At 36.9% G+C, this 21552-nt stretch overlaps 1 protein-coding gene across 2 annotated transcripts in view; it reads left to right on the top strand.

Annotated features, from left to right (window-relative positions):
* Positions 1-21552, top strand: part of LOC131076832 (protein LOW PSII ACCUMULATION 1, chloroplastic) — a 177936-nt gene that overhangs the window by 83883 nt on the left and 72501 nt on the right. For both annotated transcript variants that reach the window (XM_058014168.2, XM_058014167.2), the window contains exons 5-6: positions 17674-17831; positions 17953-18141. In XM_058014168.2, coding sequence (XP_057870151.2) covers positions 17674-17831; positions 17953-18141 — 347 coding nt within the window. The remainder of the gene's footprint in view (positions 1-17673; positions 17832-17952; positions 18142-21552) is intronic.

The following is a 21552-nucleotide window of genomic DNA, read 5'->3' as shown; positions in this document are numbered from 1 at the left end:
TTGGGGCATAAAATTTGTTGTCATTCCTCCTTCCTCGCTTCATTTTCTGATTCATGAACTGATCCAGGGTGAGGATATCTCGGATCTCTCTAGGGAGAGAAGCATACTCCATATAGCTGTTCCTTATTTCATCAGCTGTAGGTATCTCAATTTCAGCTTGTTGTGCTTCTCTTGGTAGGAAGACAGGTTGCAGAGGTCTCGAGGTTGAACCTCCATTGTTGCTCCCATTGTTACTCCCATTTCCATTTCCTACAGGAGCATTAGAAGTACTGGCTTCCGGTCCATTGTTAGGTTGATTAGGGGCCCTAACAACATTCTGGTTAAGTTTGGCCAGCAATTGAGACATCATATCCATCATGGCATTGAATTGTCTCTCAGCCTTCTTATCAGGTGCCTCATTCTATTCTGTAGCCTTATCTACCATTGAATCCACTGAATCTGTAGAATCCACTTCTTTCCCTCTGTTTCTCAATACCTCTGAAAAGGTATCTTCTTCCGGCACTATAGGAATTTGAAACTGTTGTCTCTTTTGTTCTCTGTTGTAGTAACGAACGTCTCTGTCACTCATGGAGAACTTTGACCCCTCTAAAACTCATAGGTTGGCAGGAAAACCAACTTTGATACCACTATAATATTCCACTAATTTTTTTTTGTTTTTTCAGAGCAATATCATGTTCACACCAATCACCCGTTAGAGTTAGAATAATGAAATCCAAACAACTGGAGGGAACCCTACACTTTTTGATCATCGAGAGCTCAGACTGGGAGGGTGAGAGCATGTGGTAGCAAGGAATCGTTAGAGATAAACTGCTAAAATACAATAACAGGCGGCAAGCCAACCCCTTCCGCTTATCCAGCGGGAAAGCAAGGAACTTGGCGATAAACCAGCCAAGAGAACAATACTTCAAACACAAATCACTCTACCGCAATATTTCAGTGGGAGGACAAAATTACAAAACAACTCAACTCGATCGCTTATGCAGTAGGAGGATCATTACAATCAATATCACTCATCCGCTTATGCAGTGGGAGGATCATTACAACCAACATCACTCATCCGCTTATGCAGTGGGAGGACTGAATTACAAAATATCAGATACAGGCGGCAAGCCAGCCTCTTCCACTTTTCAACGGGATATGAAGAATGCAATCCAGAATGGTTAGTAGTACTACTACTTAACCTTATAATAGAGAGGAAAGAGAGAGTAGAAGTATATTGCTGAACACATGAGATTATGATCATCAAACTAACTCAATACCAAAAATAGCAGGCTGGAAATGTATAACTAGCAACCCATAAACTCACTAAATTGCTCATATCTCACTCAAATCTCCTTCAATTCACCCCAAATCACTCCCAAACCAACACTAGACAAGCAGCAACTAAGAACAACCCAAAGAAGAGCTACCGAACACTCCAAAACACCCTACACGCATCCCAATGCACTCACCAAAACCCACGCCTAGCTAGAATATTTCGATTTGCAATATAAAATCTAAAACTCAAAATATGGTGCTACAAACTTACAAGATATATTGCCAATAGCATAAAGAAGGTTTGAGCTAGTACCCAGAATGACCAGTCGCTCAGGTAGGGAGGTATGATCGAAAACTTGCTTCAGCCATAGGGAAACCAACAACTCCAGAAAACACACCACACTTCGAAAATACTGAAATATGCATTGAAAATGTCACAAGTATACACCACTCAGCTAGGTACTATATCTCAAGTACGAAACTGGTAATACTAGGGAGTCGCACTCCGAAGCTTCAAAGTTCATACGCCAATCCAACAGCATAACAATGCAAATTTTCAAGATGGCAAAATGAGAGCCCAAGGCTCATGTTTATAACTTCATGCTCCCCATATTCAAATGCAAATGGTGCTCAAACTCAACTCAAACTCCTTTCATTTCATTTCAAGTTTCCACCCAACATGGCGCCCACTTCCCTTCTTCCTAGGAAAAGTTCGAACTTTACCTTTGGTGACGTTTTTTTGCAACATAAAAAATATAAAACATGAGATGTTTTATCCTTCCAAATTGCCACCACATATTACGCCATTGACTTAGGAAAATAACATATTGATATCAAATAATTATTTTCCCCTAAGTCATCCTCAAAACATTTAATCAGTAAATACAAATATTTAAATATTAACCTTAGAACAAGGAAATAATATTTAATAAAATCACTTATCATACTGATCGTCAACAAAACCAGGATGAAGCGGAGTAAAGAAGACCATAGAACTGTTGCAGGATTAGGACCCTCTCCACTACCAAAAGTAGAAATGCTCCATACTGCCACTTACTAAAAATAGTAAGTCATGAATTACTCCTCCGAAAAGCATGATCTTCGCACCCAGTGACAAAGCATGGAAAGCTCACTAAGAGAGTATCATCCAAACAGCCAACCCCTAACTTACTAAAAATAGTAAGTTCTCGCTTCACCAACATTTGAAACCGTAATTCTCCATTCCACATAGCCTACGGGTCTTTGGAATAAGCCAATGGACTACTGAAAGCACATCATTGAGAAGGGGACATTACATGGATATTCCTAAGCAAACTTTGGTGGAAGGATGTGTGATGGAGGTAAATCAGGCTTGTGACTTTCACAGATGGTACTTTGCATTGATGGCAAGAATGGAAATTTTTGAGAAAACCAAAGAGGATTACAATAAGTTAAGCACCATGATCAAGGAATTCATGATAGGATCCTCATTGCAGCGAAGGTTGTTCTTGGAGGGGAAGTGATTGATGAGAAGGATATGGAATTGAATTAGTTGAAAGATAAATGAAAGCTATCTTCTTCAAGGCAACAAGATCAATTTCAGAGGATCATTTCGAGGATGCTTATTCATGATTTTTGTGAACTTTGTTCATGATCAAGGATCAGAATGGGAAAAGACGTTTGGCACATGTACAACTGACTTGGCGTTCATGGAGTATAAGGTGGAAGTTGCGCCAAGTGCACCAATGGAAGAGATCGATATCATCATGTTGAGATTCATTGCATTTTCTATCAAGGAAAAGGATAAGGGGCATATCATCCTAGATGATAGTTTGTTATAGTCTTAGGTGGCATAGATTTTTCTATTTGTTCTTGTTCCTTGCATTTTGTGCCAATGAGGATGTTTTATTTTCCATTAGTTGGTATTTAATAAAAGTTAGTGTTGTGCGTGTCGCATACACACCCCTATCCCGGACAGGGGACCCCCCTTTCTTATGTTTGTCCAGAGAAGAAAGTTCGGTGTGAAGCCAAAATCAACAAAGCCTTGAATTTAACCATGACATTGACCAGCGCAGGGGGTTTACCATTTGATACTACTTCTACGAACATACTGAGAAAATCTCGAAAGGAGCATGACGTGATCACTCTCAGACGCCTTCAAATCGCTGAGGAAAAACCTTGATGGGAGCAAGAAAGGAATCACGTATTTTCTCTTGAATGCCTAAGTCTCCCGAGCCATTTCCAGTGCTGATGTGATCCCGAAGTATACTTCGCGAAATCCTCTCATTTGCTCGAAAATCAGAAAAAATGAGAATCACGCAAATAGGCTTCTTGAGTCAAAAATGATAAAAGACTCTCAAATCGGCCTCTAAGGCCGAAGTACAGGTTCGACAAAGTTCTCCAAAATCGGCCTCTAAGCCGAAAATAACAAAACCTCCAAATCACTAAAACTCACAAAATAGTTTAAGAATCCAAAAAGGAAAACTGTCGCGCATTCTTGTCTTAGAGCCCGAAGTTTGCAAAATGGCTCTATGAGCCGAAAACTGTAATACTCCCCTTAATTTTTTTTTATTTTTCAATATCAAGATTACAATCACACCAATCAACCGTTAGGGTTAGAATAATGATATCCAAACAACTGAAGGGAACCCTACACCCTTTGATCACCGAGAGCCCAGACTGGGAGGGTGAGAGCATACGGTAGCAGGGGATTGTTAGTAATAATTTGCCGAAGTGTTGAATACAATAATGGGCGGCAAGCCCCTTTCCGCTTATCCAACGGGTGAATCAAGAAGCTTGGCAGTAAACCAGCCAAGAGAACAACACTCCCAAAACATGAATCACTCAACCGCAATGTTTCAGCGGGAGGACTGAACACATCAAACAAGCTCAACCCAACCGCTTATGCATGGGGAGGACCATGTAACAAATATCAAAATATAGGCGGCAAGCCAGCCTCTTCCACTTTCCAACGGGACTGCTTACAATCCAGAAATGGTTAGTAGTACTACTACTTAACCTTACAATATAAAATAGAGACATAGAATAGAGAAGTAATGCTGTCCAATGCTGATAAATTTCTTCAAACAGTTACTAACTCCCAAAAGATCCTTCAACATGAATTTATGAAATCCTAGGATCAATAACACGCAGACCAGCAACTTCAAGAAACTAAGAAATTCTCAATTTTCTCTCCAAAACTCACCCAAAGCACCCCAAGTCACTCCCAAATCAACTAACCTACTCAGACTACGAAAGGCACTCCTAAACACCAACTTCTGGAAATCTGTAATTTTATGAGAGCAAGTTGAAAACCCACCAAATCACTCATATCTTTCTCTATACTCAACGGAAAACCCCCAAACTAGATGCAAATGAAAGATACAAAGAAGGTGATAAGGATATAATAGATATACAACAACTAACAATGCCCCAAACACAAGACACACAACCCAAAGCACCTCCAGCACAGGGCATACCAAAGCATAAGTTCGATTTGCAAGATAAATTTCAATACACCACGAAAATCAATGCAAACTTACAGGAAGAATCGCCTAGGACATCGAAAAGCAAGGAGCCAATACCCAGAAGCAGTAAATGAAAATATGCTTCAGCCATTACTTCCCTAGCAGCCTGAAAACACACCAATACTTGAACTACAGCAGAACGCAGCAATTCCACACTTCAAGAAACTCGCAAATATCACTGAAAGGACATGTAAAACAACTAGGTATTGTCTTGCAAGTACGAAACTGCACTTAGCTAGGAAGGCTCACTTTGAAGCTCAGATTTCAATTGCCAAACCGACAACATAACAATGCAATTTTTCAAGATATCCAAATGGAAGACCAAGCACTTGTATTTATAGTTTTTTCCCTCTGAAATTCAAATGTAAATGCTCACAAATTCACCTCTCCAAATTTCATTTCATTTCACTAACATATGGTGTCCAAATGACATTTCATTCCACTTCCCAAGGTGGGCGCCCAAGTTGCATTTTAACCAATAATTAAACAAGTTCAAACTTGCCTAAGTCTTCAACAATAACTTAATGCATTCTCCAAATTTCAACGCCTAACTTAGGGAAATATAACATTGATATTAGATATAAATATGTCTTTTCCTAAGTCACCCAATATATCATTAATCAGTAATAAAATAATTAAATATTAAACCTTAGGATAAGGAAATAATATTTAATTAAATCACTTATGACTCCAATACTGATTATCAATAAAATCTAGGATGAAGCTGAGCAATGAAGACCACTGAACTGCTACAGGAACAGGACCCTGTCCGAACTGCTAAAAATAGAATTGCTCAATACTGTCACTTACTAAAAATAGAAAGTCATGGAATACTCCTCCGAAAAACATGATCTTTGCACCCGGAGAAAGAGCTTGGAAAGCTTAGTAAGACAACATCATCCAAACAGCCAAACCCTAACTTACTAAAAATTGTAAATTCTCACTTCACCAAAGAATCAAATGCATGTTATGCCACCCTGGAGCTCATCAAAAACCCAGAAGGAAACCATAGACAGAACTGAAGAATTCCCTCTTGGTAAACCCTAAAAAGCATGAGAAGAACTCCACAAAAGTTGGAAACCCTAATTCTCCTTTCCAAATAGCCTACGGGTCTCCAGAATAGGCCAATGGACCATTGAACTAATCACTGCAGAGAAGGGGACATTACAATCCACCCTTCCCAAAATTGCTTGTCCTCAAGCAATACCATCACAACTCCCAAAAATTTTAAACTGATCCGCACCAAAGCAAGTACGATCCCAGGGTCCCATGCTCGTCTCAAGAAGAACCCACCATGCTGATGTTGCGCCACTCTGATGACATCAATGAAAACATCACGCCAAAATTGCACTAACCTCCCTTGTAACTCTAAAATGTTACCATCCATGATGCTCAGATTGAAAAATGTTGAAGGACTGACATCACTACTGTGCAGCATCTCATGCCCATAAATCTTTGAGTAATCAATATCAACAATGCCACTATCTATCACAAGCCTGGGCAATAGGAAATAAAGTCTACAGAACTCACAATCAAACTACACAACATATCTCCCCAAGCAATCTCCAATTGAAAGCCATTACTTGCACGACCAAAGAAATTGCACCAACTCCCCTGAATGAGAGAAAACCATAAAGTGAAGTGGTTAATTTGCAACCAATCAGCAAGCCCAAATCTGAAAATCTGATCCATTCTTTTCCAAAGAAGATGCCCAAGAGTATGCATTTTCAATGCTCCAATTTTGAAACAATATCTCATGGTTGCAAATTGCACCTAGATCCCAAGCTCTGCAATGTGATCCACCCTCATCACTGAAGTCAAAAGGAATTCCCACATCAAACTTGAAAAGTGGATTAACAAATGTCCAATTAGCATCTGTATCAAACAACGGACTATCAACCTGCTGATTACTATCAGAGTCATGCTCCACTCAAACATTCTTCTGCTCCAAAATCACTCTTTCAGATCTTTGGGGTCAAAGAACAAGATCATACTCCTAAATGCAATCAAGCTCCTCCATTACCTGATTCATCATACTCCTCTTGAATGCAATAAGTAATATTCCCCTTAATTTTTTATTTATTTATCGATAGCAAGATTACAATCACACCAATCACCTGTTAGGGTTAGAATAATGAAATCCAAACAACTGAAGGGAACCCTACACCTTTTGATCACCGAGAGCCCAGACTGGGAGGGTGAGAGCATACGGTAGCAGGGGATCGTTAGTAATAATCTGCCGAAGTGCTGAATACAATAATGGGTGGCAAGCAAGCCCCTTCGGCTTATCCAGCGGGTGAATCAAGAAGCTTGGCGGTAAATCAGCCAAGAGAACAACACTCCCAAAACACAAATTACTCAACTGCAATGTTTCAGCGGGAGGATTGAACACACCAAACAAGCTCAACTCAGCTGCTTATGCAGCAGGAGGATCATTACAAGAAACATCACTCAACCGCTTATGCAGCATGAGGACCATTACAAACAGATATCACTCAACCGCTTATGCAGCGGGAGGACTAAGTAACAAATATCAAAATATAGGCGGCAAGCCAGCCTCTTCCACTTTCCAGTGGGAATGCTTACAATCTAGAAATGGTTAGTAGTACTACTACTTAACTTTACAATATAAAATAGAGAGATAGAATAGAGAAGTAATGTTGTCCAATGCTGATAAATTTTTTCAAACAGTTACCAACTCCCAAAAGATCCTTCAACATGAATTTATGAAATCCTAGGATCAATAACACACAGACCAGCAGCTTCAAGAAACTAAGAAATGCTCAATTCCCTCTCCAAACTCACCCAAAAACACCTTAAATCACTCTCAAATCAACTAACCTACTCACACTACGAAAGGCACACCCAAACACCATCTTCTGGAAATCTGTACTTTTATAACAGCAAGCTGAAAACCCACCAAATCACTCATATCTTTCTCTATACTCAACAGGAAACCCCTATAATAGATGCAAATGAAAGATACAAAGAAGGCGATAAGGATAGAATAGATAAACAACAACTAACAATGCCCCAAACCCAAGACACACAACCCAAAGCACCTCCAACATAGGGCGTACCAAAGCATAAGTTTGCTTTGCAAGATAAATTTCAATACACCATGAAAACCAATGCAAACTTACAGGAAGAATCGCCTAGGACATCGAAAAGTAAGGAGCCAATACCTAGAAGCAGTAGGAGGTCACACAGAGACTTATGAATGAAAATATGCTTCAGCCATGACTTCCCCTGCAGCCTGAAAACACACCAATACTCAAATTACAGCATAACCAACAATTCCACACTTCAACAAACTCGCAAATATCACTGAAAGGACAGGTAAAATAGCTAGGTACTGTCTTGCAAGTACGAAACTGCACTTAGCTAGGAAGGCTCACTTCGAAGCTCAAATTTCAATTGCCAAACTAATAGCAGAACGATGCAATTTTTCAAGATATCCAAATGGAAGACCAAGCAGTTGTATTTATAGTTTTTTCCCTCTGAAATTCAAATGTAAATGCTGACAAATTCACCTCTCGAAATTTCATTTCATTTCACTAACATATGGGATCCAAATGACATTTCATTCCATTTCCCAAGGCGGGCGCCCAAGTTTCATTTTAACCAATAATTAAACAAGTTCGAACTTGCCTAAGTCTTCAACAATAACTTAATGCATTCTCCAAATTTCAACGCCTAACTTAGGGAAATATAACATTGATATTAGATATAAATGTCTTTTCCTAAGCTGCCCAATATATCATTAATCAGTTTTAAAATAATTAAATATTAAACCTTAGGATAAGGAAATAATATTTAGTTAAATCACTTATGACTCCAATACTGATTATCGACAAAATCCAGGATGAAGTTGAGCAATGAAGACCACTGAACTGCTATAGGAACATGACCCTGTCCAAACTGCTAAAATAGAATTGCTCAATACTGCCACTTACTAAAAATAGAAAGTCATGGAATACTCCTCCGAAAAACATGATCTTCGCACCCAAAGAAAGAGCTTGGAAAGCTCAATAATACAACATCATCCAAACAGCCAAACCCTAACTTACTAAAAATAGTAAGTTCTCGCTTCACCAAAGAATCAAATGCATGTTCTGCCACCTTGGAGCTCATGAAAAACCCAGAAGGAAACCATAGATAGAATTGAAGAATTCCCTCCTAGTAAACTCTAAAAAGCTCGAGCAGAACTCCACAAAAGTTGGAAACCCTAGTTCTCCTTTCCAAATAGCCTATGGGTCTCCGCTATAGGCCAATGGACCACTGAACTAATCACTGTGGAGAAAGGGACATTACAAAAACCATAACAAAGCCCAAATTTGCAGATTCGACCTCTAAGGCCGAAAAAACACTTAAACCTTTAAAAATTGGCTTAAAGTGCCGAAATGCAATGTTCTCCCAAGTTCGCGTTTTAGGCTTCATAAACCGAAAAAGAGAGGGAGGGCGTCTAAGTTCAAAATCGCACACAAAGTCGCTCTCTAGGCCGAAAATCACCAAACTTCCCAAATTGCGCAAAAGGCTTCAAAGAGTCGAAAAGGGTTAATCTCGCAATATTGTCATGTAGGCCGAAAATCATTAAAGTCCACAAAGTTGCTCATTTGGCCAAAAAGAACAGAGAGTATAAAATCTCTCAAAATGATTCAAAATACTGAAAAAGTTAATGAAAACCAAATTCGTGCAGAACCAGCATTTAGGCCAAAAATAGAGTAAGAGCTCTAAATCGCGAAAAGCCCCCCATTTAACCGAAAATGTCTAGGTTGCATTGAGCCGAGAATGATAGGTAAGTCATTAGTTCGCATTTCGACCTAGGAACCTGAAAATCGCGCGTCTTCTTCAAAAGGCCGAAAATGAAAGACTAAAGTCGTGCAATTTGCCTTAGTAAGCCGAAAATCCAAAGCTAAAAAGCCGTAAGCAAAAAGGGGAATAAAAATCGACACTTTTAGTCATTTTGAAAGAGAGACAAATCGCACAAATTGGCTCAATTAGCTGAAATTCGAAATTCGAAAGGAGAGCCTTTTAACTTGAAAGTCGAAATCTTGTAAAAGGCCTTTGCGGCCCGAAATTCGCAATAAACAAACATTGTGATTTAAAATAAAGATAAGTTAAAGATCGTCCCTCATTTCACCTATTGAACTCGAAAATGCCAAAAGGGCTTATAACCTAAAAAGTAAATCTCTCAAAACCCCCCAGTATGCTCGAAATTCCAAGACTTAGGTGATTAAAAAGGTAAAATCACACGAAATTTCACAAGGGTGGTGTTAAAATGGAAAGCCAAAATCTCACATTTTAGGTGAAGCGTTCGAAATTGGATATGCTTTTTAAAAAAAAGAAAAAGAAAAAGGCTTACACTTAACATCTCGCAGTTCACCTCTCAGGCCTGAATTTTGTCTAAATTGGAGAGCGAATCAAGACGAAGGATCGGATTTCACATTTGCAGAGAGACATTTAAAAGATACATTTCACAAAGAGCTTCTCAAAGCTCGAACTCCACTGAGACGAAGCCAGACATTAAATAAAATATAATATTTGTCAAATTAATTTAATTAATTTTTCAAATTGATTGATTAAAGGTGAAATTGATTGTTCACAGGAAAATGACATCGGGAGGGGCTAAAGTGACAACTTAACACAAGATCAAAGCTAGGCACTGGAAGCTGGAGAAGAGGATGCAGAGTGCAGGATCAACGATGAAGCATTGGGAAGCACGCCACCATGAACAACAAAGTTAGAGTCCTCCAGCCAGACTGAAGACCAAGAACACAAAATGCTACCAAGTGTGCAAACTCATAAATGCACAACTGGATTTAATTCCATAAATTCTGTTTAAATAATTGAAATTGTTTAATGTAAAGCTGCCTGTGGGTCCCGCTCAAGATATTTTGAAACAAAGTGGAACACAGGTCAGTTGTGGACAGTTATTCCCAACTACCAGGATGTAATGTCCCATACCTGATCTATTTCAATATATTAAAATTGATTGATATTCTTTAATTAGTTATTATCAAGTGCTTATCTATTTTCTTCATTAGATGATTAATGTCATTAATCATAGTTCTTAATATAGATATCAAACCTTGCTACTACTTCTATTTTAGGGGAGAAGGGAGAAGGGTTTGCGTATGTTACCAAAGCGCTTAGAGACTAACTACAATAGGTTCCCTCAAAGTTTACAGATCCAAGCCCTTACCTATCTTGGGTCTATACCCTCAAGGCTTATGGGTCACTGATCCCCACCCTATCTTGGGATTTAACCTATTGCTTGGATTTAGACTGCCCCTCTTTGGAACATCTCATTCCCATCTTCTTAAATACAGACAGTAATAACATGATTTAGACTATAAGTATAAATATTTCTTATGTATTATGAATATATATGTGAAATTACGTATGACTGTCATACATATTGCAGTCCATATTAATATTACTATCATTTCCGCATAAGAACATTATTGGGCTTCATATATTAAGCATACTTATTAAACACATCCCATGCATACCACCAAGAACAAGGATGTTACTGCCTATAACTTAATAACAGATTTGATATGATCTGATCGATGGTGATGTTACTGGATACTTTGATTCCTTTTTCTTTATATCTCTCAATGTGAGGGAGAGGTCATACCTCTTCATCATGTATGCCCTTTGGTAAGAGACGCACCCTTTCATCATTAACACCCTTTGAAAGTGTGCAACTCTTCATTATTGGTTCTCTTCTCCCTTTTATATCTTATTGTTGAGGAAGTCACAAATTTTCCTTCCATGTCTTTTAACCATTCATTAACTTAATTAAATTTTAATTAATTATATTTAATTATATTCTTTATATTATAATTTAATTTTTAATATTTTAATTTTATTATTATTATTTATTATAAAATTATATTTCAAAGTGGGGACATTACACAGGAGGACCGAATTAATGCCAAACATGGATAGGTAGTTGAGAAGGTGGTTGGGTGGATAACTGAGAAGTGAGTAGGCATGGGTAAAGGCTGCCAAGGTTCTAGAAGGCGGATTGCAGTTGTTGGATGCAGCCCATCCTAGCCTCTGATTCAATATGTAAATTCTATAAAAGGTAGAGGCCTGTCTTTTGTAAAGGGTTAGATTATGGTTAGATTTTTAGGGTCAGACTGTTAGATTTTTAGGCAGTTAGAATAGGTTAGAGTTTTGTAGAAAGTTAGATTTTAGTAGCAGCATAGAAATGTTGCAAAAATTGTTGCAAGCGCAGTTAAAATCAATATATGAACATTAAAGAATGGTGTTTGTTATCTTGGTTTTCTTCTGTTTGCATGGTTTCCTTCAGCAATTTAGATAGATCTTTCTTTTGGTGTGCAGGTATTTGATGGATTCGGGCTCATACCATTGAGGATATGCTGATTGTGTATCCTTTTGTATGGTTAGCTTGAGCCTTTAAATCGTGCTTAGTTCAATTGCAGGTGTCCGTCTAAGCTGTGCCAAAATTGGGTGCTTAGCCATGCATTTGCAGTCTGAAAACCTTCCAAGTCCCCTTGAAGATTGCACCGTTCCTGCGAGGTTGTGAGCCATTTTGACCAAGCAAGGATTGGTTATGTTGAATCCGTCTACTTGCATACCGGTCTTGTTAATCTTAGGTCTCCTAAACCCTTCTCTTTTGCTTTTATTTCCCAGTTCAAGAATCAGATACGGACCAACTTGTTGCAAAACGTAAGGTCCCTTGTGCTCCCAGCAAAACACATCGACCGTTGAGTTATCTCGCAGTCAAGAAATGACATTTGGAACCTTGAGGTTGTCCCCTTTGATCGATTAAAAGAAGCATTAGGGCTTCCTTATACAAGAGAGGATATGATACTCGACGAGATCATTCTATTTTGCGTTGGCCGGATAGAGTTGCAACGATGTGACTTTAGACACGTCAACAGTTAGGATATTAGGTAGTTAGTTGTAACTAACCCTAATTAGGGTTGCTTTGAATAATCTTGGCCATTGATTTCAAATCAATCTTGGTCCTTAATTTGTAATAAGAGCTCTATATAAGATTTGCTCATTTCATTTGTAGAAAGAGACTTTTGTGAAATTTTTGCCGAGATAGTGCCAAAATAAATACAAACTCATTGAAGCTTGGTGAGCTTTTGTGTCGTTTTGGGTGTTAGCATGGTTTCCTATTTCTCAAGTTAGATAAAGAGTTGTTTACATGAAGTTAGTTGAATGGAAGATATTGTTGTTGATTCATGGTGAAACCTACATGTTTATACCATTTTGAATTTGTTGATTGCAAGTTGCAGTGCATGGTTAGATTGAACTCCATTAAAGCTAACCTCAATTGAATTACGCTCGTTGATTCGCATTGTCTTTGGTGTTAATGTGTGTGGGTGATTTGAAAATCATTTGCAATTCCTTAGAAGATTGCATCATATTTGTGTAGTTGTTCCCAATGGCGAAGAAAAGTGTGATTTGGTTTCACTAAGTTATCAACAATTTCTTGCATTGTTAGAGATAGATTAGACTCCTAAACTTCATCTTTTTGCATTTTATTTCAAAGAACTTTCATAGATTTAGTTGAAAAGAGCCCTATTGCAAAATCATAAGTCATTTTGAGAAGGAATTAATAGAATCCTAGAACAATTGTGTAGGTCCCTTTGTGTGAACCAGCATATCACATCTATACCCTAAGTCTATCCCCAATTTAAAGTTGATTGTTCACATTGTAAACCTTGGGGTCACCTTGTTTGATCACAAAAGCTTAGCATTCGAGGTTTCCTTATTCGAGAGAGGATAGAATACTTGGTATTTTTTTTTGTGTTTGAGGTGTCGTAAAAAACACATCAATAGAAACAAAGTAAATGAGAATGGTGAAGTTGTGAGGAACAAGGCAAGATTAATATGCTCAAGTCGAGGGTATTGGTTTCAAAGAAACATTTGCTCCTGTTGCTCATCTTAAGGCTTTAAGGATGTTCTTAGCATTGGCTAGTTTAAAAAAATTCAAAGTCTAACAAATGCATGTCAAATCATCATTTTTGAATGGAAACTTAAAAGAATTGTATATTGAGCAGCCTAAAGGGATCATTCTATCGGAGAATAAGGACTATGTATTTAGATTACAGAAAGCACTTTATGGATTGAAACAAGCCCCTAGGGCTTGGTACTCAAGACTGGATAAGTATCTACAACAAAGTATCAAAATTAAAGTTGATCATCAGTTAATTGTTCTAGTTTATTTGAATGACATCATTTTTGGGTAGCAATGATGAGATGTGCCAAGACTTTGCAATTTGGTGAGTTATTTTTCTTCCTTTTGGCTACAAAGTCTCAATTAGATAGAATACTTCTTTCACAGACCAAGTACATTAAATAAATGTTAATGAAGTGAGTACACCCATGGTCACAGGATGCAAGTTGAATAAAGATGACGAATCTTTTGATGCTAATCAAACACATTATGGATCAATGATTAGGAGTTTGTTATATGTAATAACTTCAAGACATGATATTATGTAGGCAATTGGTGTGGTGGCAAGATTTGAAGCTACACCTAAAGAAACTCATGTGTAAGTGGTTAAAAGGATCTTTAAATATTTAAATGGTATTTGGAGTTTGGATTGTGGTATCAAAAAAATCAAGATTTCATGTTAGCGGCATACACTGATGGGGATTGGTCTAGTAGTGTGGATGACAAAAAGTACAAGTGGAGATGCATTCTTTTTAGGAAATTGTTTTATTTCATGGTTAAGAAATAGGCTTTGGTTTCCTAATCTACAACAGAGGCAGAGTATATTGCAACAACATCTTGTTGCACATAGGTGTTTGGATGAAGCAAATCTTGAAAGATATCAAGATAGAATATAACCATCCATATTCATATGGATAATACAAGTCCAAACAATATATCAAAGAATCTTGTGATACATTCTTGAACCATACACATTCCAATCAAGTATCATTTCTTAAGGGAACAAGTGGCAGACTAATAGATGAAGTTAGAATATATTGCTACACAAGAACAAATAGCTGACATCTTTACAAAACCTATCCTAAAAGAGACTTTTGAGTACCTTAGACAAAAGTTGGGAGTCATATCTCCTTTATTTTGATGCAATATATGATTTAGGGGGAGCTCATAACTACACTATCTTGTAGCTCCAAGGATTCCCTTACCATTGATGTCGAAGGGGGAGAAGTAGAGAAGGGTGGAGCATTAGAGATAGGAGCATTATATATTCACATATTATTTCTAAGAGAAGTTGCCATTGAAGAGAAAGGGGGAGATTGTTGGAAAATTGTTGTCAAATTGATGTCAAAGGCAAATTCAAGTAAATTGTAAATGGCTGAAAACCACCAATCAGTTTTATCTTAGCAAGCTTTTGCCATGGCCAACTGCAAATTGAGGTGTTGAAATTAAATTAAATATCTTTGCCTTGGGCTGATCCATTTTGATACCCAATTAGTGTTTTGAAAATGCATCAAACAAATTTTTAATTTAATGGTCCGACCCATGTCTTGCAGCCCTCCTTGGTGTTTGGTGCCTATTTTGAAGACTTTAAATTTCAAATAAATATATTATTTTTCTTGTTGTGGGCAGACCTATTCTAGCACCGCTTTTGGAGGATTATTTTGCAAATAAACAATTTAAATATGGGGCCAACCCCTTTGCATTTGGGTGCCCATGTTGAAAAGGTGCATCTACAACAAGGGATTGCCTCCTTTGTCAAATAAGATGTCTCTTCATGAAGTTGCCTCATTTGATGAAGATATAAACAGGTTGTGGATGATTGTGAAGAAGGATTTGATGACATAGAAGACAAATCATATATACACTAGCAAATTTGAGAGCAAAGAGAAAATATAGAAGGCACATTTTATGAGGGCTTTGTAGTAGATTTATGATCAGCACCATAGAAAATGTATACACAGCACTATAGCAGATTTATGAGTAGCATTATAGCAGATTTATGAGGAGATTTATAATAAAATTTTGTAGAAGATTTTTAGAGTTAGAAGTTGGTGCCTCTTATATAAGAAGATTGGTGTTTTGCTGAGTTGGCGCTCAATTGTGGGGATTGGTGTCTCCAGTGGGTTGGTGTCTACAAAACATTAAGACGGGATTGTTGTCTCTTGTGGATTGGTGCCTATGAAATTTGTAACAAGGTTTAATATAAGCAATATTTTGCCAATGTTTTTTCACGCAAGGGTTTCCACGTAAATCTTGTGATCCTCTTGTGGTGCATATTTGTTTGATCTTGCATGATTGATATTTCTTTGATAATTAAGTTTTGAAAAAGTAAAAGGTTGTCTTATATTGATCCCCCCCAACCCCCCTTCCCCCTCTCAGTATAAGCTTGTTCTTTTCACTCCTTTAATGTAAAACAACTGTATTACAATATGTTACAAGAAGATGAAAGGTTTCATGAATTTTCACCTGTACAGGCCACTTTAGCTTCCCCAAGTGTTGGCTCCTCTGTAAGATGAAGTGTTGTTTAGCTTTGTGGGTGTATACTGTACTGTCTCTAGGGTTTTATCTAGTCGTACACAACAAAACTGAAGCAATGTATTCTGTTACACAATCAATGTCAGTCTTAATATTAGGTAAGCAAGGAAGGTGAAAGTGCAGTAGTGTTAGACAGCTTGGTGGGTGAATGTTGCATAAGGTGCAAGGTGTGAAGATGGTTTGGAGAGGTCCTAATCCAGTCTAAGGTGCTTGTGATGCTTCAATCTTTATAGCCACTAATTTTACACCACTTTTTATTCTCATATAGTGTATCGCTCAGCCTTTCCAAAGAAAATTATATAAAGATATGCTCAATGAATTAAAAATTACAGTTACTCAGTTTCAATGCTGTCAAAAGAAAAAATATTTCAAGTCATTGTAAAAAGGAAAAAGATGTGTAAAATGGCTAATTAGGATCCATTCTTAATTCTAACAACTTCTTTGACTTTTCCTCTGCAGTTTTCTTACCTACCATGTGCAAGATAAAATGAATTATAGGTTTCTCACCAATCTTAGGCTTATTGCAGGAATAGGTCTGAAGCATGCTGGTCTAATCCAATTATGATTTAATGAATTCAATGGCCAACTAACCTGGTTAGCCCTACAAACAAATAATAATTAATGTGTTAACTAAACCTGAACAAATTATGTTATGTTCCCATTAGGTTGAAAACCTACCAATACCAGTGAAAATAATCGTAAAATGATCTATTATACACATTATTCCACATTTCTCAGTTTTCACATATCAACTAATTTGCTACATAGTGTGTCTGTATTTTGGAGACCTAGCAAAATTTCCAGAGCAATCTCATTATTTTTCAAGAGATGAATGTTATAATGACATCGAAGACAAGTACTAAAGTACCAAAAATAATGGCCAACCTCCCTATCCCTAATAAACATAGTAACAAAAATTGTTTTCAAGCACAAGTAAACACCGTAATGTTTAGAGAGCCTGAAATCCCAGCAAATGCTTCCGATAAAAGAACAGTTTGAGATGCCTGTTATCCAGTCTATTACTTGAAGACTTTGAAAACATAAATTTATTTGCTACATTGTTGATTTCAACCTTTATATCAACTAATGAATTTGTATCAAAGTATATATTATCTCTTTTGGCCAAGTTCCCTCTTATTTGACATTCTTACCTATGAAGCTCTCCAAAGCTTATTTATTGAGACTCAAGATTAAAATTATGAAAGGATATTCTTGTAAGACAGAGTTTTCTCGTAGCTTTTTTTCCTGTGTTTTCTCACTCAAACTCAATGCCAATGTATCTTTCTTAGAAGAACAGTAATTAGGCCTTGTAGTGCTTTAGCACATTAGCAGCATTACTTTTGCTTAAATTAAGAAACGTTGTATATTATATGTTCACCATTGTAATGTAATGGAATGTTGTCTAATCAAACTCCCATATGTTTGCAGGTATCATCATACTTGTAGCACTGATCATATGGGAAAACAGGAAAGAAGAGGAGCAAATTGCTCAAATTTCTCGCAATGAGACACTATCTAGATTACCTTTGCGTTTGTCAACTAATCGTGTAATTGAACTTGTACAGTTACGAGATACAGCTCGGCCTGTGAGCATTTTTAGAAGTGTACTTCATTGATTTTCAATTGGTTGTAAAGCAAAGAACTTTGTATCTTTTGGGTTTTGTCTTCACCTATTCATGCAGTATTCTTAAAGAAGTTTATTTGTAGGTAATTCTGGCAGGAACAAAAGATGCAGTGAATAGAGCAGTTCAAAGAGCTGAGAAATTTCGTATTGAACTTATTGAAAGGGGAGTTCTTATAGTGCCCTTAGTGTGGAGAAATGAAAGAGAAAACCCAATCAGAAAGAAAGGCTTTGGGGGTCGACGAAAGCTCGCTACTGCAAACTCTTCATCTGCTGTAAGATAAAAATTTGGCGCTACATGTATTTACACTGTGCAGTTTGTTGCATTCTTAGTTAAGGGACATAAGTGTAGCCTTATAGCACTTATTTCCATAATTTCCTTTCATGTACTTGTGTAGTGCAGGTTATTGCACCTTTAGTTAAGAGGAACATGAATGGAGCCATATAGGACTTGTTTCCATAATATATTCCTTGAGAGTTTTTATAATGATTTTAACATCCTTAATAAGTCATAGGAGACTTCTGGATAAATCAGTGACTGGAAAAAAGTGAAATTCATAGCCCCGCATGGAACAGTCGTGAATAGAAATTACATGCTTTATGCCATCTCCTGGTTCTTAAATACGTGTCATTTTGATTTAATTTAATTTTTGGTTGTGTAAAGTGAGTTTATTTCACTTCATATTCGTGTGTGAGGAGAAGGGTAGTTTGTTCTATGTTTGGGCAATTGAGCTAAGCATAATGTCGGATTCAGTTCAAGAATAACTATGAGAGGGTTCTTTCTGATTAATATGCCTAGAGCCTTTAACTATAAGTTCATTATTTTTATTTTTGCAGTTAATCTTTTGATTGTGCTTTATTATTTGATCTAGTTAATACACTAGATGCTTGAGATGTGATTTCCCCATCATATTTCTGAAATCAATCAAGCATAAGAAACATATTTTGGTCCAGGGGTGGCAGCCCTAGGAGATCCTCAAATTAGATAGTAATAGAAGCAATACTTGTATATGGCCAGAGTAATCAAATAAGAAACACTTATTAATTTTATGCAGCAAACAGTCATGTTGAAGCTCCTTATTATCTTCGCTAATGAAGAAAGACACAATCTTCAAGAGGGTAACTTAGTAAACATGACAGCATGACAGTAGGCAGATGTTAGGACAGTCATATTAACAAATAAATGCATAATATAGGGTTCTCCAAAATGAATGATCATAGTCAAAATGTGAGGTCATGCCTACAAAACAGTGACAAGAACACTTAGAGGATCCAAGTAAATGATAATCACTCAATCATGAGCGAGCCTGAATTCATGGAACACATAATGACAATGGCAGCTCCCAGTAGTAAGGGACGTGGTTGTATGAATGAATGAAGAAATGTCAAAACAGTGAACATTTTCACCTCATTGCTGTCCCTAGGAGGAAGTATAGATCGTGAAAACAAATACTCAAAATTTCCAAACCAAATTGCGGATCAAGAATCATTTCAGAACGATTCCCTTCCAGAGACAATCTCTATATTATCACTGGCCAAGGAATCCAGGGGGTATCGCCAGATTAAACAAATGGATGATTAGTTACATTAACCGTGATCACTAACTAAGAGGGCAAACCAATTAACGACATAATTAGTTAATGTTTGCAAAGGTCTGGGAGATACAACTCATATCATACTCCTTCAATTGATATATGAGGTGTTGACGGAAATATATCAGATTGTGAAGTCACAAGGAGAGCATCGGATCATTTTTATTTATTTCTTTATCTATATTGGATCGCTCTTTAAGAGCAGTTGCCTTATTGGCATAGAAACGGTGGCATACAATTAGAGATTATAATCATAAACAGTCCATACCTTGCTTACTTCTAAAGTCGAATCAGACAGCAATCTACATCATCGCTATAGGTGATCAAGAAGAGACATATAGCATATTAACATCGCCTTATCTGGAACAGCTCAAGCAGTAGAAAGGAAAGACTTGCAGCATATTAACATTGCCATATCAGACACGGCTATAAGCATTTAAGAAGTCAGTTGCAGCATAATCTGCATTATCAAACCAGGAATAGAAAAGGTGCAGATCAGAGCCTAGCAAGAGATCATCATTGCATAATCCACACATCCCATATCAGAGATAGCAAAGATTTCTCTATCTTATTGCAGAGCTGATAATCAAAGATATTCGTTGCATCATTCTTGAATAACATATATTGATTAAGATTACAAGTAATATATCATATAATCTTTAATATTACCATAATATAAGTAGTATCAATTAGATAATCATTATTAAGTGGCATCAATTATTATCAATTTGTGTTTTTAGAGTCTTGATTGGAAAGAAGTCTCTTGCAATTGAAATTATAAGAAATTAGTCCCAAAAACCTAAAAGATTCATAAGGGGACATTACATGAGAGTTCCTAGTGTAGCTAGGAGGTGTATCCCACCATTGGCTTGTACATATCTCTCAATGTCTCTTTGGGATGTCTATTATTGCCGTAGGCATCTCTTATTGTATGTCAAACCTATAAGCATTAGGTATCTCTTCCTTTGCATTCTACCTTCTATTTGTAAAAGCATTCTATGTAAGACCTATGGGCATTATGCATTGTAACAAGGACTCTGGGGGCTGTTTTGAAGAAGCTCTTTAAGAGGGATCTAACAAGAAACTCCATGAGAGCTCTTTTAGCATAATTTTGAGAAAAGTGAGATCTAAATTATGACAATAGGTTTATCATGTAGTCTGGAATGTATGATCTTCATCTTGACATATATTTTATCCTCTGGCATGCTAGTCAATGAACTCTTGCATCATGGAGGATCTTCATCTTTTTTAATGGCATATAGCTCCCATAAAATGACTTATTTTATTTCTGCTTTTGACATAAGTCACTTTATAAACATTAATTAAATAAAGTCACCTGCAATTTTAGTTTAAGGCAACTTAAATTAATTAATCAAAATATTTTCCTTTTAATTTTGAATTAACCTATGAGAATAAAATGGGCTAATGAAACACTCCTGAGCACTTATGTCAAATTAGGGGACATTACATGGAATATTCTAATTGATTAAATAATTTTCTTTATTCTCTGAATTAGCCTATGGGAATAAAATAGGCTAATGAAATGCTCCCAAACACCTAAGTCAAAGAAAGGGACATTACATAAATCCTTTTCTTGTAGATTGAGCATTTGTGTTCATCTTTTTGCTTGAGGATGAAAGGCCTCTTGGCATAGGGATTTGGAGGATGAAAACCCTTTGGATTTATTGTGTGGATTGAAGGACAAAAACCTTTTGCTTCGTTAGAGTGATTTCATTCAAAGATCACTAGTGTGCTGAAATTTTGTAGTTTATATTCAATTTTAGATGATTATTTGAAGATCTTGAAGATTACAAGCTTGTGGTTATTCTCTAGTTCTGGTTTGTTGTTTGTTGATTCTTGTGAATCAAATATTTTATATTTGATGTGTTTGAATAGTTGTTCTTGATTGTTTTCTTATTAAGTGTAGAGTATTCTATGCAGATTTTAATGGTCACATCCTTCCTTTTTACCAGCACTACAAAAGAAGATAAGGGACTAGAACTAGAGCTAATATGCCCCATGTCTAGTAGCTCCTTGATGGATTTCTCGATTTACTCCTTGTGTCTCTTTGGGTGACGGCAAGGAGTAGTGATC

The sequence above is a fragment of the Cryptomeria japonica genome, chromosome 9 (assembly GCF_030272615.1).
Source record: "Cryptomeria japonica chromosome 9, Sugi_1.0, whole genome shotgun sequence".
Classification (NCBI taxonomy): Eukaryota; Viridiplantae; Streptophyta; class Pinopsida; order Cupressales; family Cupressaceae; genus Cryptomeria; species Cryptomeria japonica.
This window is presented reverse-complemented; position numbering and strand designations above follow the sequence as displayed.